We start from the raw sequence: 16,823 nt of genomic DNA on the forward strand, positions 1-16,823 counted from the left end.
TTTTGTATGCCCCAAGCAAAAGGTGTGACCTGACTAGTGCATCAAATTTCGCCTTGCTCATTGGCAACAGGGCGCTCAAAGTAATTTTTGTATACCCTAATCATATGTTTTTTGATGAAATTCTCTGATATTTCGATTAGACTTGATTCAGAGTGACCGAAGTTGGGAAAATATTACTTTCCTTTGGCATTTTATATCCGTACCCAGTAAAGCAAGAACGGGTGACGCCTTGCTTATTCGGTATTTGCCAAATTATTTCTCTTACAGCTGTGGTCGAATATCATTGGCAGTTTTGATCGCTAACCTCTTCCATCTTTCAGTTTTCATTTATTTTTACTGCGGTTTCCAATGTGATCCTCAAATGAAGTGCGTAAAATGGTAGAGACGAACTTAATAGTTGGCAGGTTGGCAAGTTGAAAAGTGACTCGAGGAAGTTTCACTTGTACAAACCTTACATGTACATGAGACTTGAAGCAAACCATGACGGCGGCGGCAACGAGAACTTGGAAAAACAATAGATCTAATTGGCAGAACAATAGCCCAGCACGTGCGTTTTAAAACTTTGTACATTCCTTAGCCGTCCTTTGCAAAACAACAACGTGAAATCACCAAAATTTGCGTCGTCTGCGAAGCGAAACCGCGGCGGCAAATTATTTTAATTATTTTAAAAGCACACATAACCCACAATTCCCCTATTCGCTCCGACGAAGGGCTAACGCTCGAAACGTCAGCTTTTATAATCGTAACGGTGGCCAATTTACCATTTCAACTTTGTTGATATATTCAAATTATTTTAATTTACATTTGGAACTCAACGCTATTTTTATGCGTTATGTTGAGTTTGAGGTCTGGCGCCCTATGAGACGGTAAACACATGCAGCCATTTTCGAAATTCTAACTAAAAGTAGAAACTCATTTTTTAATCAACGTCTTTCGTGGCGTTGCCGTCCTGACTGCTTAAAGTCCCTAGTAATGCAATGCAGACGCACTGGAAGCGAATTCATCTGATGACTAAGGGGCAGTCTGGAAACCCTGTAACGCTCAGGGGAGTCCACTGTTGAGAGGAATTGGGCTTACAGAGACTTGCCTTCTTTGTATGAGGCTATACCCCCTGACCTCCCCCCCCCTCCCCTCCTCAAGAGATTTACATTATCTGAAACTCAATCAATAGTTTGACAAGCTATGGTCTCTCTTTTGAACAGAAGCAATAGTCTTACTACAGCTTTTTTTTGGACAATTCTTAAGTAGTATAAGCATATTAACAGCGCAATATTACATTTAAAAGAGCTAAAGAGTTACACTTCAAGAATTCAATGATTCTCCGGGGGAGACCTGTTCAGGGATCAATCTCTATTATCGCTTGGAGGCGTCTGAGGATTTTGGTGGGATCACATGGTTTTCAGGGGGGGGGGTAGAGGAGGAATCAGTCGTCTCTAACAGAATTTAAAGGGGGGTTATGGGAAATTGACTTCCAATGGGAGGGGAGGGGGTGGGGGTCGATTATAAGAATGCTACAGAGCCTTAGGGGGACATCAGGTAAATTTTATCGTGACAACCAAAATCCTCCACCAGCCTCTCCCCCCAAGCAAAGATAATGACCGGTCCCTGAAGGCGTTTAAACGTTCGTAGTAAAACCATTCCCCGAATAAAATTCAAAGATGGTAAACTTATTTTTTCTGATTATGAGATAGTGCACGCCTTTTAGGCTTTATCAAGATATTTAATAAACGCGTGGTTATATTCGATAAAGAAAATGAAATAAACAAATCCTCATTTGCTCCTTAAGCCAGCATGTTCAGTCTTATTTCTCAGATGAGCATTGTCTCATAGAACTTCTGCCCACTATCGAATAGTCGGGCTTTCCTACCCAGGCGTTTGTGAGAGGCTCGTATCCATCGACTGTGAAATTCCGGATGCAGCCAATGAAGTTAGGTTCTAGGTTCAGACTTGTTGGAGCTCCCAGGAAATATGCTGTTGAGTTTGGTATATCAAGACGACTGTAACCTCCTGGAGTTTGCCCGGAGACTAAATTGACAAAATAGAAAAGGTTTTGTTGTTAAACAACGCGGAATTCCCATTTAAGGAAAATATCCTGAAATTCATTTTCTAAAGTTTCAAAGAGAGGATTAACCTCATTCGTTCCAACTAAGAAGTGAACTGTGCGGCTTTCTTCAGCCGCAAAGGGGCAACAAGCTATTTATAGTTTTATATCTATTTATATGTGCGGCCTCAAGAAAGGAAAACTTATCTGTCCAAGAACATTCCTTTATCTAAACAACAACCTTGGGTTCCACGTTTTTAAATGACTCTGGAAACTTCAAGTTCCTTGAAGGTGTTCCTAATCACTGCATATACTTTTTCCGTTCTTCGATTGAATGACGTAAAATCACTGTGGCCAATCATGAGAAAGGAAAATACCTTTAAGAGCCAATGAAAACCCAGGGTAAAAACAACCAAAAAGCGCGAAAAAATGCAGGTGAGCAAGTTGTGATTAGTTTAAGTTTTGAGTCTAATTGGTTGAGAGGGTGGCACAAGCAACTTTCTGGACCAATGAGCGAAGTAAAGCAAAACCAATCCCATCTTGGATTGCCTTTGACACTCGATTGAAAATTGCTGTAACTTTTATCTCTCAACCTGACCTAACTATTAGAAGCAGTGAGAAAAGAAGTCTACTTACGAGTTGCTCGGCCGTCGTCAATGTTGATGGAAAGAGATTGATCAACGCGGGTCAAATGGACCATGTGCCAGTTGTTGTCGTTTAGTCTCAGGTTCGTTGCCTCCATCTTTCGCGTTCCTGTGAAACAATTTTGCCTAACAAATCAGCTTCGATCACATACGAAACGTTTGCTGTACTAGCAGAGCAAAAGTTGAATTAGGGAGAAAAGGGAATAAGAACTGAAAAGAAAAAAGATTCCTGTCGTGGGTAAACAAGGATATTTTACTTTCTCAGTAAACAAAAAACATAGAGTCATTCTGTTTAGATGAAATGATCATGAACCGTATTTATAATTGATCCCTTTACTCGCTTGCAAAAGGTGTTGAGGGTCAAGTTACATTTATCTGCACAAACTGTGTGTATTAAAAGCCATAATTGGCCTTATGACCTGGGCTGTGATGTAAATTTGCCACCGTAAAAATTCTCTTAAGCTGATGATTCGACTCCACCTTTCACTCTGACAATGTGCTACAGTATCGCTCAAAACGTCGACTTTAGAAACTCCTCATAAAGGCCAATTTACTCAGTTTATAAAAACCAAATTATCTTGTCCAACCCCCCACCGAAGCAGCTTCAAAGTTTCTTTAGAAACTCGATCATAAACCGTTTATTAACAGCCATCGCCAGTTTCAAACTGGTAGCTACGTAGAAAAAATGCAAAAAAAAAAGCATCTACAGGTGAAAGTTATAAAACAAAATTGGCTGTAACCCTTTGAGGCGGACTAGCGATATCACCCCTGGATCACACTGAGGTCACAAGTATAAAGGAAATGATCACCAAAGAGGCTCTGTATTGTTAAATTCTCCTTGTCAGCATCTCAGGAAATGTATAGAAAACAGTACAGAGAATATGCATACTGACCTGTGCCCAGCTCAATGTGGTACATAAAAACATTGCTATCTTTGTAACCAATGTAAATGTAATCCTTGTGGAGGCCTTTGGCGTACATAATCATTCCGCTAGACTGAGAACTTTTAAACTCAAAGCGGATGTCATCATGCTTTCTGTCGTTTCTTGGTTTGAAGTTGGCAATGGTTGTGTAGCCTAATCCAGAGGTACACACACAGCGACCTGTTCAGTGAACACAAATTTAGGGACCAGTCATTTTCATCGCCTTGTAGGGATGGGGTCGGGGGATGAGGGGGGACCACATGGGTTTCAGAGAGGGTTAGCAATGACTGAGAGGGTACTGTAGGTAATTGAGATTTTTTTATTCCATTCATCCCTCTCCCATCTTTTCTTTTCTCCTTTAGGAGCCTGGCTACTCAGGCTGCGGTTTTCTGATAAAGTTAATTGTTAATATTGCATTGGGGTATCAGGTAATTTTATTGCGACACAACCAAAAAATTCTTCTCCTCCTTCCCTCCCCCCTCCTCCCCCCATTCCTGCCGATATATGCTTAACTTGTAGGATACATTTACTTCACCGCAGATAGCGAGAAGCGAGAAGTCACATGCGCAAAAGCCCGCCTGCGAGTGTGCTTGCCAAGGCCATGCTACGCAGGTTAGATTGCAGCTGAACCCTTCCAGTAATACACATTTAGGCATGTAACCTTCTTCAAGACGAGTGATGTTATACTCCAACTGGAATCCTGCAGATGTTCTTGTGCTATCAGTGGTGAAAGCAAACTTGACCTTTCTTCCTTTCTTTTCTATCAAAGGAGGGAGCCGTTCTGCACTCCCCCCGCACTGTGTGTCACTGTCGCTCTCATCACTTACCACGAACTTGTCAAAATCGCACGTCGGAGAATCTACGGAGCAAAGCGATAATATCTGAGAAACTTGCCAAGTTTCATTCGCACGCAAAATATTTTGTGGCAAGGTGTTTTTTACATTATGATAGCGAAGCAAGTATCGGTCTTACATTGCAAAGAAAACTTCTGGAACCAGACAACAGTCTTGTAGTTATCAGGTACGTCCAAAGTTAATGTGCAGCTCTGGTCGTTTGGGTAGAAGTTCGGAGAGTTTGGCGAATAAAGCGCTCCTTTCATTGTTTCTGGCGAGTCAGGAGTGATCTTTATTTCTCTTGTTGGACAAATGTCAAAGCCGTTTGGTGCTGAGAAACACAATGAAGGAAAAATGTTATGCAGTCACAAACTTTGGAATTAATAGAGTAGTATTCAATTGAGTATCGAAAGCGATCCTGGATTGCTTTGGTTTTGCTTTACGCTGTTTGATGATTGGTCGAAAATACTCGTGCCACCATTTCAACCAATCAAATGCCAAAAGACTACTACGAACAGTTAGTCACTCGCGTTTTGCCGCGCTTCAAGCAGGTTTTGCCTGTTTTGACTAATTGCACTAAGGGGTTCTCCAGCTCCATTTTTTTTCGATCCTTTCTATAGTCTCGATATTCTAAGAAAGAACAGTTTTCAGCTGAGCGTCGAAAAAGCAAAACCAAAGGAATCGCAGCCACCAGTCAGCCTTACATCTCACTGGAGAATTCGGCATAAGCGCAGCTCTGTCATAAGCTTAGCGAAAAAGATCTTGGTGAGTGTTATCAAATCTAACAAATTCCAAAGAAATTTCAGAGTACGACTTAAGATAAAAGTAATAATTAGCTCACAAACCGCCTTTTTAGGCTAACGTTTTCTGACAATCGTGGTCCTCATAAAACATACCATACCGTAAGACACCGTAGTGCACCGCAGGGTGCCGTCTCATGCAGTACATATAGTTTACGTCATAGAAAGTGCGGCGCACGAGTTTTATTCACGAGTTGTTTGTGTCAAAAACCCGAACGAGTGAAATACGAGAGAGTGAGGGCTTTAATTTTGACACAAACAACGAGTGAATAAAACCCCTTACAAAGCACTTTCTATGTCGTGAGCTGTTTATTGCTCATAACACGAGAATTTTCATTAAAATAATTTTCTGAATGCAAATTAGAAACAACTCACTGACAATGTAAATTTAATGGCAACGGAAAATATCGCAGTACATGTGTATCAGGGGACTAAGGGCTGAACGGAAAACTGCACTTACAAAATTTTTTTTTTCTAATCTAATTACGATATCAATAAAGCAATTCAAGCAAAGGCCAAACTTAGCGAACGCTTTTAAATTGAGAATACGAGCATGGAGCAGTTGCAATAATTTTGCGATTACGAGTAAGCGAGCGCCCGTGTAGTTCTTTCGAGCAATTCGATTGGTTATACACGTGAAAGAGCTGTACGCCATTCTGATTGGCTGTATAGCAGGGGGCTTTTTTCACATGTGAAAACAAAGCGTAAAAATTTCTACAAATGAGCTTTACGGAATAAAATTCTCGTGTTATTTGTAATAAAGTATGGTATCGTACCATGCCGTAACACATAGTTCCGTAGCGCGCCTTACTAGTCCATTCCTCAGTGTACCTTACTGTTATGAACCGTGCCATAACGTACCGCACCACACCGTAAAGATACATACCCCCATCATACCGAACCGTACCATACCATACATTACTATAACAGCTTCACCATAACCTGTTTGGCAGCTTACGCCCGGAAATTTGGTCAATCAAGAAAATGTTCCTTCATCACCGATCTTCTAAGCTAAAAAATTTAATCTTGAATGCTAAGGAAGTGAAACGTTACCGGCTCTGGCGAATGGCAGATGCTCATTTTGAGCATGTTTCGCAAAGATTACCGGCCACTTCGCCAACAACTGACGGCAAGTTGACCAAAGATGTCGGCGAATTGACTTGTCGGCGAAGTGACCGGTTACTTCTCCACTACAAAGTGGCAGGGGAACCGCAACAGCAGGTAGGCAAGTTACCGCGGGCCCCGTAATACCCACCCATCCAATCCCAGGGGAGAAAATCCACCACGCCACCCTTGCAAAGCAAAAGAAAGGCTGAAAACGGATAGAAAATGATACATTTTACTTACCGAGTTGTATCCCACCTTCGACGGAGGTGAATGAAATGTTGAAACCTCTCATTTCAATGCTACTGTCCGATTCAAAGCCGATGGAAATCTTATTTCCTGTCGATGTATGCTCCGAAGGAGTTCTTCTGCCGCAGTATCTAGTGGTTCTTGGGCCATCGATGATGAGCACAGCGTCATAGTTACACTCGTTTGGATCTGCAAAAAAGCTCGTATATCACTTGCAGTTTAAAGCTGCTCTCACACACACAAAATAAAATGTTTATTCTCAGGAGCTTCTACCAAGAGTTATTAAAGGAGAGCAGCTTGCCTGAAAGCGACGCAAAGGCAAATGGATTGTCCATGCCGTCGGCTACGGTATTAATTGAAGTGAAAAATGTTACATCTAAAGTTTCTTGGGGAAATTGAGCCACGCTTTTAGCTCTACGTTCTTGATTAATGATACCGGGATGATAATAAATGGAAATTACGAAGTTTTCTTTGTTTGTTTGTAAAGATTTGTACGTTTTGTACAGGTGGGAGAACAATAGGACCCTTAATCCCCTACTAGGTTCCCCCACCTAAACCCAACACACCCATCCCACCCCAGGGAAGGACATCCATTGCACAGTAATCTCGTGCGTGGGAAATTAACGTCTCCTACCCCTAACCCTGCAGGAGACGGGACCTCCATTTATTAGCCCCTATCTGAGAAGACTAGAATATCTAACCATTTCTTGATGTTATAGAAAGGTAGCATATTCTTCTCACTTGTTTTAAGACCTTGAGTGTTGGTCCGGCCGGGGCTCCAACCCTCGACCTCCCGCACAACAGTCCAGCGCTCTATCCACTGAGCTAACCGGAAGGCGGTTGTAGCTAACCGGGAGGCGGTTACGAACGTTAGAGAATTTAGCACAACATGATACTTATAAGACTCTTAGCAAATAAAGAAAATGAAAAAAATTCAGTTCATAATGAACTTACCATTTTCGTCTTCTTCAACTTCAAAATATTCAAACTTTAGTTTGATTTTAACATTGTTTCCTCCATCAATGGTCAAAGAACAGTTTGAATCAGAAGGGTAAGCGTTTGGAAAATTCGGTGAAGTGACTTCTCCTTGCCTGGCCTGTATCTCACGAGTAGGACAAACAGAAATACCTAGGAGCAATCATCGTAATTTGTAAACAGTTCCTTCTAACCATGTTAGAGGTTTGTGACTTACACAACGAGGTTAATAAGATTTTTGTTTTATCTCTGGGTTCAAATAGAGGGGAGACAATTTCAATTCTACCATTTTTTTTTTTTTAATTTTACGGGTTGAACAGTGAAATACGGCTCGCCGAATTGACCAATCTAAGCGCGCAACGTACTGACCGATACCTATATCCCTGATCCCACACACGCGCAGGTAGTCTGCTGCACAGCCGTTCTTAGAGTCGTCACGCAAAGTGGGGAGGAGCGTTGCGTGACGACCCTAAGAACGGTTGTGTAGCAGACTAACGCGCGGGTGGTTCAATTTTAAATTCATATACGGTACGTTTTTTGTACATTCGATTCCGCTGAAAAACAACAGAAAAGAGCCTGATATTAAATCCAAACATTTGCAAATACAGGTCGGAAAAAATAGTTCGTTGATGATTTAATAATAATATTATTATTATAACTCGTGGTTCAATTTGAGGTCGTTTTGTTGCTAAATACCCTCCAGTAAGTGGTCGGAAACAGTAAAAGACGTGGAAGCACGATAAACAAAGTACCCCAAGTCATTCTGCACTTCTATTAGCAGACTGAATTTTTCCAGAATAAAAATAATTTTAACAAAAGTAGTTAGCGCTCTTTCCTGCTTCACCAGCACTAGTTAGTTCGTTTTCTTGAAGCTGCCTTGATCAAATTTCATCTTTGACTTATACTGACTTGTATTACTTTTTTGCCACTATTTATGACCCTTGTTTATCTCGTAAAAGGCTAATTAAAAAGTTCAATGACGCTCAGCAGTTTTCTTGTCCTCCGATCTTTCCGCTGAAAAAACTCACATGATGTACGAAGGCATGGAGCTTGATTTCCTCTCGATTTTGCCCAATCGTCCTTAATTACCGTTGTTTTACTCCTCTTTGTACTTTACACTGCATACTATTTTAGAACGTTTCATCATTTTATATCGCTTAATCATTCTAGAACGTTTCACCATTTTAGAACACTACATCATTTAGAACGTTCCTCAAAAAAAAAACCCTTCAGATTTATCACGTGTTCTGAATTTCAAAAATACATTTCAAGCTCAACTTGGCCTGAGACGATAGCAGAGCCATCAACGAGAGACTGCATTCAAGACCGTTACGTGGCAGGGTAATGTTTTTGTCAAAAGCCAACATAGAAACCATGAAGTTCATTAATAAGGATTGAAGAGTTATAGAACTGAAATCCACAATGAAAAACGTTTATCCATAATTCAATCGGACGATTTTCAAGAGTGAAAAGGAGCAAAACCGATTATAACTGCCGACCACTCAAAGGGATTAGTAAGTTACAATACAGAGGTTTGGAATAAAGACACCAATTCGACTCTTTAGTCCATAATTGCGTCAATAACTACCACTCGGGAATTCTAGAATTCACTTATGGTTTACATTTTACAATTAACAGTTCATTTTAACGGTTTCCGGGAATGGTATATGGCGCTCGACTAAAAAATATACCTTGTCTCATTTCAAATTTTCATTAATTCCATATTGTCTTTTTAAATGAAAAACAGATTTGACATTTCTATAAATCCCTTCAGAAAGTTGAGAGGTAAGGGGGAGGGAAGCATATGAACAAAAAAACGAGCTTACAAGTTTAAAGTGAAACTCTTGTTTTGTGGGAGAGTTCTCAAACTGATTTCAGTTCGATGAGTAAACCTGCAGAAGGCGTATAATTGATAGCGTGGAAGAGCTATCAGAGAAATATGAATTCGTAGCAGAAGCAGAACAGGCAGAAGATTTTGTACGCATTGCTTAGAGCGTTCTTTACTGAGCTCATTCCAGTGGCGTTGAGTTTTCCGAGTTCGCTGTTTACGCAGACTAGTTTTCTACTCACTCACCCATAATTTGGTACACCAACGCAACAAGTGAAAGACACAGAAGTATCTTATTCTTCATGGTTTTTTGCCTGAAATCAGAACAAAAGCAGCGTATTTTAACGTTCAAGTGTGTTGGATGCCCACAATTATGCTCTCCTTAAAACTCCCAAACACAAGTGGTTAGAACTCAACTAGATGGTATAATTTAATTTTCAAGGGGCGTTAAGATCAATATCTGCCAAAACTTCAGTCACGAGGCAATATTGGCTTTCACGACAGACGGTGTTAAATTGCTGTAACTGATATTGTCGCTGGTATTTAAAGACGTACGGCGAAACGAAGCAACATTTGATCATCTTAGGAAAATAACATTACCTCTATCAACTATTTTCACCACCAAAAGACAAACGTGTCACGGTCATTGTCAACGGAGCTTTTTTCTCACACTCACATTATCGAGAAGTATTATTTTCTGTAGAGATACTGTACTAGAAATTTTTGCGAGTATATCGTGATACGATGTTTTTACCACGGATATTGACCGTATGACTTTCTGTTTAACTAAGTCAATTAAATTGTCTGAGTTTCGCATTAAGATAATATTTCAATGACAATTGTTATTTCAGCCAGCTCGATCAGATCCAAAAAAATTAATAGCAACAAAATGATCCCAACTAGCCGAGTATAACCATTTCAGCCTTTCGAAACTACTACAATTAACTTTGATGATTTCGCTGCAGTCTTATATCTCACGGGAGAACTTAACATAAGCTTAGCTCAATATCTAGTTCTTCTATCTAATGTTTGCAGGGATGATGAGAATTTTGGGTTAGATAAATCCATGTTTTGATGTTTCTTCTGCCCACCACTCAACCGTGCTAAAGTGTGATGTATCGATCTCGTGAAAGGTACTGACTGTTTACCCATCAACCCAGAGGCATCACACGGGTCCCCTAACCGTAGATATTCATTTACATTGTTAACAGTTTGTTTAACCATGGGTAAAAGCGACAAAAGAAGCACAGATGATAATGATTTGAGTCATGTATGTTTTTCTTTGGGCCTCTCGCAGAGAAATGGTCATGAGTGAAAATAACTCACACGGGGACCGTCAAATTAATTAAAAGCTTTCGTGTTGGGCTGTATTTACTTTGATTCTTGTCGGGATGAAACAAATCACACTCAAACCAGGACAGAACAACTTAAGGGAGGAGGCAAAGTAAGCTATTCTCCTTCATTTTATAGAAGGGCATGACGCCAAATGTTAGTTCTTTGCATCTGTTATTGAATCCAGGTGTCCGTCTATTTCAGTGAGGATGCATTAGACCTCCAATAGCATTCAGGCTTCGAGGAAAATTAAAAATTAGCTAATTAGTTTAAGCTAGCATAAGGAGAAGGTTTACCGATAGTTTCTTAAGCAAAGAAGAGAAGCTAATAGAAACGTGCAATAATTAAAACCAAACACGAAACTGCTAATTTCAGGAAGCAATTTTGCTGATCCATAGCATGGTTGAACGATAAAAATAGCTTTAAGCTATCCATCTTTGACAGAGGAAAAGAATGAAAGAGAGAAAGAAAGAATAACGGGAAAAAAAACACTTCTCAGTCTCGAGACATAACTGAAAATCTGTGAAACTTGATTTGAACGAACGAATTGAACGAATTGTTCAATCAACGGGATTCATCAAAGAGTGTTCCTACTTTTTGGCGCTCAAAGAATGGTGGCACTCCACAACCGAGAAGGCTAAAAATGAAATAATAACAGTGCGGCCTTACCTTAAACTTATTAAATACGGTAAGGACGTTTTGTTTGTTAAACAAAAAGTAACATGTTGTGAAATAATGACAGTCTTTCAGCCTTGATACATTTATTGTTTAATTACTACCCTGCTGTGCTGGTTTCCACCCCGTCCCCCTTCTCCTCCCCACCTCCCCCCCATCCTGAGGAAACACGTTGGAATTTCTCCATCAGTTCTTACGGCTGAATTTCAGCCTTGAAGAAAAATAAAAAACTGTAAATCGCACCTATTTTACCACCCAGAAGATGGCCTGGAACAGGAACTGAGGTCGAGGACCTTCGTCACTGCACTGTACGCCGGTAAGCACATAAACCGAATTTCGGAAAACATTGAGTCTTAAACCAAAGAAAGCCCTGTACAATATACAAAGGGCATCAAATCACCCCCACCTTCCTCTCCCATGGTGCAAGAGTCAACTATGCGACTGGCTCCTCATAGTCTCCTAAACAAGAAAGAATTTCCTGTTCTTCCATTCAGACACAGCAGGCGCGGGAAAAAAAAGGCGTTATTTAAACTTTCGGCGGAAGAGTAAAATAATAAGCTCCATTCTGTAAAGGATACCGAACTATTAATGTTTTCACGGGGTGCAATAGAAATACATGGGATTATGTTTAAGTCGCTTCCAACATAACTGGAGCTTTTTGGGCAAATGTGATGCTGAAACAGTTGAGAGTTACGAGAAGTTTTTTGATTTTGAGACTTCACCAAAGGAAGACGAATTGAAATTAGCTAAGTCCATCTCATGCTACAAAGTGAATTACAAATCGAATAAAGCTTCGTCATTTCTGTTGATATTCCAAACACCATTTGTTTTTAATCTTCGTACAAAAAGCCGAACAGGATATCAACTTACAAGTGCACCTTCACTCATACGATCAAATTTGTTACACAACCACATCATTACAAAATACGAAATGTACCCCCGACTTACTTTCTGTACGTGGATTTCTCACACTAGCTCTCGCTAAACATTATTTTGATTTCCTGACATTCCTTTAATTGCCACTGTAACTAAACTTGGAAGAGCCTTTGTCTCTAGCGTTAAAATGTTTCTCCCATTTTTGATTCTAAAGAGCATTTGTGGCTATAGTCCCCAGTACAACTAGAAGCGCGGGTACAATTTCAATTTATGTCCGAAGAAAGTAATTTTCTTTTGGATTTTCCGCCATTTTTTTTTTTTTTTTCGCGTTAGTTGTGCGACTTTTGGTATAAAATCAAACCAGTTGTAAAATGGACATCATGTTTTTAAGTTTGTTTAAAGGAGATGCTTGATTGAAAGTTTTTCAGTATCATAGTCTCACTCGTTTCTGCACGTAGATGTCGTAAAAAAAAACAACAACCACAACAAAAGCAAAGGAAAAAAAACAATACTCCTGCTGCAACATAGATTCATGATGTCGTTAAGAGTAACACTTAAAATAATAAAGAAACATGAATTCAGAGACTGACCAGTGGAAATGAAGGGCGAAAAATGTGCCGCAAGCCAGGTGAGAGAACAGTTCTTTCCTTCGCCTGGATGGACCTAAAACAAACTCCAGGTTTGACAACAATCGGCTCGATTTAATTGCAGAATGCGTATGAGCTGACAGTAAATTCATACTAAATTTCACAATACGTAAGCCGGAAATGACGCATGTAACTCGGAGAAAGAGATATCGAATCAAGTGTCACGCCATCTAACCTCAGTGTGTTTGTAAAAGTCCGACAACTCAGTACCAACTATATTACTTGTCATTGCCAAGAACTAAAATGGGACCAGTCATTGCTAGGCCCCAAAGGCAATAAAAGAGTGCAATGAAATCTGAAATGAAACCAAACTTTGTACAATGTTCTAATGCAGAAAGCTATGCTCTGAAGCAGCTAACTGTGCGCATGTCCCTAGCTATCAACTAAGATGTTGCGTTCTTGATAACACTAAAACAATATTTTTACACTGACCGGCTCAACTTTAAGTTCTTCACCACGGCGACACAACGACGCGAGAAAGTTATAAAATTTGAAATTCACCCTGAGGCCAAAACAATGCAACTTTAGCGTATTGTTAGGAAACAAGATAAGCAAATGGTCTCTTTGAATGCCATAATACTAACCTTTAAGCATAGTTATTAGGAAATTACAAAGTTATTTAAAATCGAACCCAGCTTGGGGGTTCGCGGGCAACTTGCACAGTACGAGAGCACCGCCGAGATTTATGGACTTACGTAATTAGAAAAACTCCAATGCAATCAAACATCGTTTGTACTAGCTGTAAATAAATCTTTACCTCAGGGTTCATTTAGTGTCATTTATATTCAAATTTGCTGTTATTGGTACTATGATTACACCAGACGCCATGCGGGTAAGTTGAAAACAACGCATTAATGAAAAAGTTGAAACTAGTATTTCGGGTGCCCGTTCGCAAAGCAACAAATCCAGTCATGAAACCTGCTGATTACTAAATATCAAGTTTACGGCAAGAGTACCCGGTATAACCCCATACATTAATTATGCATTCAGACTAGTAGACTTTGTTTTTAAAGTTTTGTCGTGAAAGACAACGAAGTGAAATGCATAATTAATGTATGGGGTTATATGGTACTCTTTCCCAAGTTTACTGTATGGTGAGCACTTCGCGCTGAAACGTTTTGAAACATTTTACGACACAACTGCACTGTGAATAAATTCTACCTGGTTGAAGGATAGCTATGCTATGCTATGCTAACATGCTTCTCTTAAAAATTTATTTGTCCTGAAAAGGCAACGACGAACTAGTTCGGTATCCAGAAACATCTGTGAGACAATACAGGATATTTTTAAACGACACAAGTTTGTTTATTCAGCTCGAAATGAGAGCACAAAAATATTCAACTATATCTTCCATAGTCGGATACCACAAGATACGCAAGAAACGTAGACTTACAACGAATTCGAACATTACAATATTACAACTTACGAGGATTATAACTCAATTGGAGGCAGAGAGTACAAAACAATAGCGATTTTACTAAAACACTGGTGAGAATAGCTACGTACTACCTTCTATCCTGCCTCACCACGGATTTTCCAAGCGTCTGAAGGCTTAATCGTCTTGTTGTATGAGCCACTAATTAAACACTTTCTTTTACAGCCGTGGTCGGGCACTATTAAACAACTGACGGAAACTACAACTTTCAGTCTAAGGTGAAGTTTCTCGAGTGGAAGGGCGTTATGAAACTTACCGGAAAGCGAGGTCAAGACTCGAGCACCGGAAAAGCCTCACTGAGATTAAATGTTTTGTTATGTAAATCACAAATTTTTATGGTCTCGTGTTTTTGTTTTGAATCATTTTAACCTTATCACAGACTTTGAATAACATAGAGATGTACATGTAGTTAGAAAAGCAATTTGTTTGCAGATTTGGCCAGGTTCAGCCAATCTTCATATTGTTTTTTCCTCAGGAAGTAATCAATTCTAATCATATCCTAGATTACGTTGCATTTAATAAAGTATACCTTTCGTAAGGGGAAGAGCAAATGTTGTATAGGAGCAAAACTGAGTTGAACTCCAGGTAATGCGTACGCTGGCTGAGCTGGTTTTGCAGGACTTTAAGATTGCGCTGAACACTGAGGACTGCTAACTAAAGAGAAGTTCGGGAAACTTGATCAGATGACTAAAAGTGGCTTAATGTAAAAAAAACCTTTGATGATCAGAAGTTGTATTTTTTTTGCGCAAGCTGAATAAACGTAATCAGTAGCCTGTGACCCTGAAAGGATCAGTTAAAAGAACTACGCAAACACTGTGCACTCGCTTCGCCACTTTGGTGAAACGTTCTCAACGTTCTTCATACCTTCTTCTTTCATCGACGAGAATTTCGGTCAGAACACAAAACTACAAATTTTTGCTATTTAGAGAAGGAGGGAAGGTAAAAATTTCGAAAACATTCCATTCCTCCCTGCTTTCCTGCTTTATTATGGCAATAGTTTGATTTTTTCGCACATACTCTACATATGCCTTCAACTCTGGCCATTTTCCCACGAGGTAGGACAGCTCTCGATCACCCGGCTCTTGCATTGAATTGCACTAGGTACCAGTCACAATTGAGAAACTAATTCTTTGATCAAGAAAAACAAACAAAACCACTCAGAAAAGGCAATTTTAATCTATCATCCCCCAAAACTTATTTGACATGAGTTCTTAGCTGTCAATGGAGGAATATTAATTTCTGGTTGGAATATCAGTGAAATATAAGCTAAAATACATTCAGTGAAAACGCAAATAACAAATCAAAATAACCGAACAGCCATGACTGGGATCGAAAAACATGCTTTTGATAATTAAGGAATGTAACCAACAATTTTTTTCACTGTAGGATGGATATCAACTTTCAATATCTTTTCTAATTCTGCTCGTCTGAGTTCTTCTCTCCTTTCAATATTTATGTTTTTGTTATATTTTTAATCACCGAACTAAATGCGTTTGACTTAATTAGCTACCACGCCCTCAGTAATGGGATTGCAATTTGATTCCTCAGCAGGAGGTAGTTAGGATCCCATGGGGGACAAAAAATAAACGAACTGTACAAATGATTTATTTAGCGTTCCAAAACTCAATAAAAGCTATCTAGTTTTTTTGAGGATGTTCTTCAAACTTGACTCCCATCTCTTAGTTGCTAAATTCAAGGATCTGGTGAAGAATAAAATAAAAATAAAATACAAAAATAAAACGAAACACAACGGGACAAACTAAAACAAAAAAAAAAAGAGAAATAAAAATAATGAAAAAAGTCCTGAACATGAACAATGAGGGGGCTGACATAAATCGAATGTTTCATATTTGCTGGGTAAATTTGTCTATGCGTCTATTCCTTGAATATTCCTTGACACTTATGGAAAAATCAATTATCTTATTGCAAAGTAAATTTAAATCTTTTACAAAAGACGATCCTCGCTGTTTTACTTTTGATGAGTTTATCAGTCTAAGAATGCTGACTCGAGGCTACTGTTCTCAGACCAGAAAGAAAATCGACATGAGTAATAAATCAAAGACTACAGTCTTCATATATCAGTTCACTTGAAAAAAATAGTTGAGGACGATATGCGAATCACAAACACCTTAATTGAAATATTATCATGAGATGTTCTACGCTGTGCTATACTAGGGAGGCGCGGGGGGTGGGGGTGGGGGTGGGGGGAGGGGAATCTCCGAGGCTTCTTTACCTTGACCCAGTGAGAAAAAAAGATTAAAAAAAAGATTTAAAAATAATTGAGTACCACTCATGCAAACCAGGTACCGCCAACTTCATACCTTGATCACGACTCAAGACTCGAAAGCCTTCTTGTTCTTTGCATTTCATCGTTTTTGTTTCCTTAGGCTTGACTACTCGCAGCAAAAAAAAAAAAAAAAGGCCAATGCTAAGCCTATTTAATCAGCTGATTTAGCTCATT

General features: G+C 39.5%; 1 protein-coding gene across 1 annotated transcript; it reads right to left on the reverse strand.

Moving 5' to 3' along the window:
* Positions 1-1,166: 1,166 nt before the first annotated feature.
* On the reverse strand, positions 1,167-14,684 carry LOC111338440 (tolloid-like protein 1). Its single transcript, XM_022944940.2, has 9 exons — positions 14,437-14,684; positions 9,644-9,711; positions 7,549-7,722; positions 6,589-6,783; positions 4,581-4,772; positions 4,270-4,467; positions 3,579-3,788; positions 2,678-2,794; positions 1,167-2,025 (listed from the first exon to the last, which is right to left on the reverse strand). The coding sequence occupies exons 2-9, from the start codon at positions 9,699-9,701 to the stop codon at positions 1,802-1,804; spliced, it is 1,368 nt and encodes a 455-aa protein (XP_022800675.2). The 5' UTR covers positions 9,702-9,711; positions 14,437-14,684; the 3' UTR covers positions 1,167-1,801.
* Between the last annotated feature and the right edge of the window lie 2,139 nt (positions 14,685-16,823).

The sequence above is a fragment of the Stylophora pistillata genome, chromosome 4 (assembly GCF_964205215.1).
Source record: "Stylophora pistillata chromosome 4, jaStyPist1.2, whole genome shotgun sequence".
NCBI lineage: Eukaryota > Metazoa > Cnidaria > Anthozoa > Scleractinia > Pocilloporidae > Stylophora > Stylophora pistillata.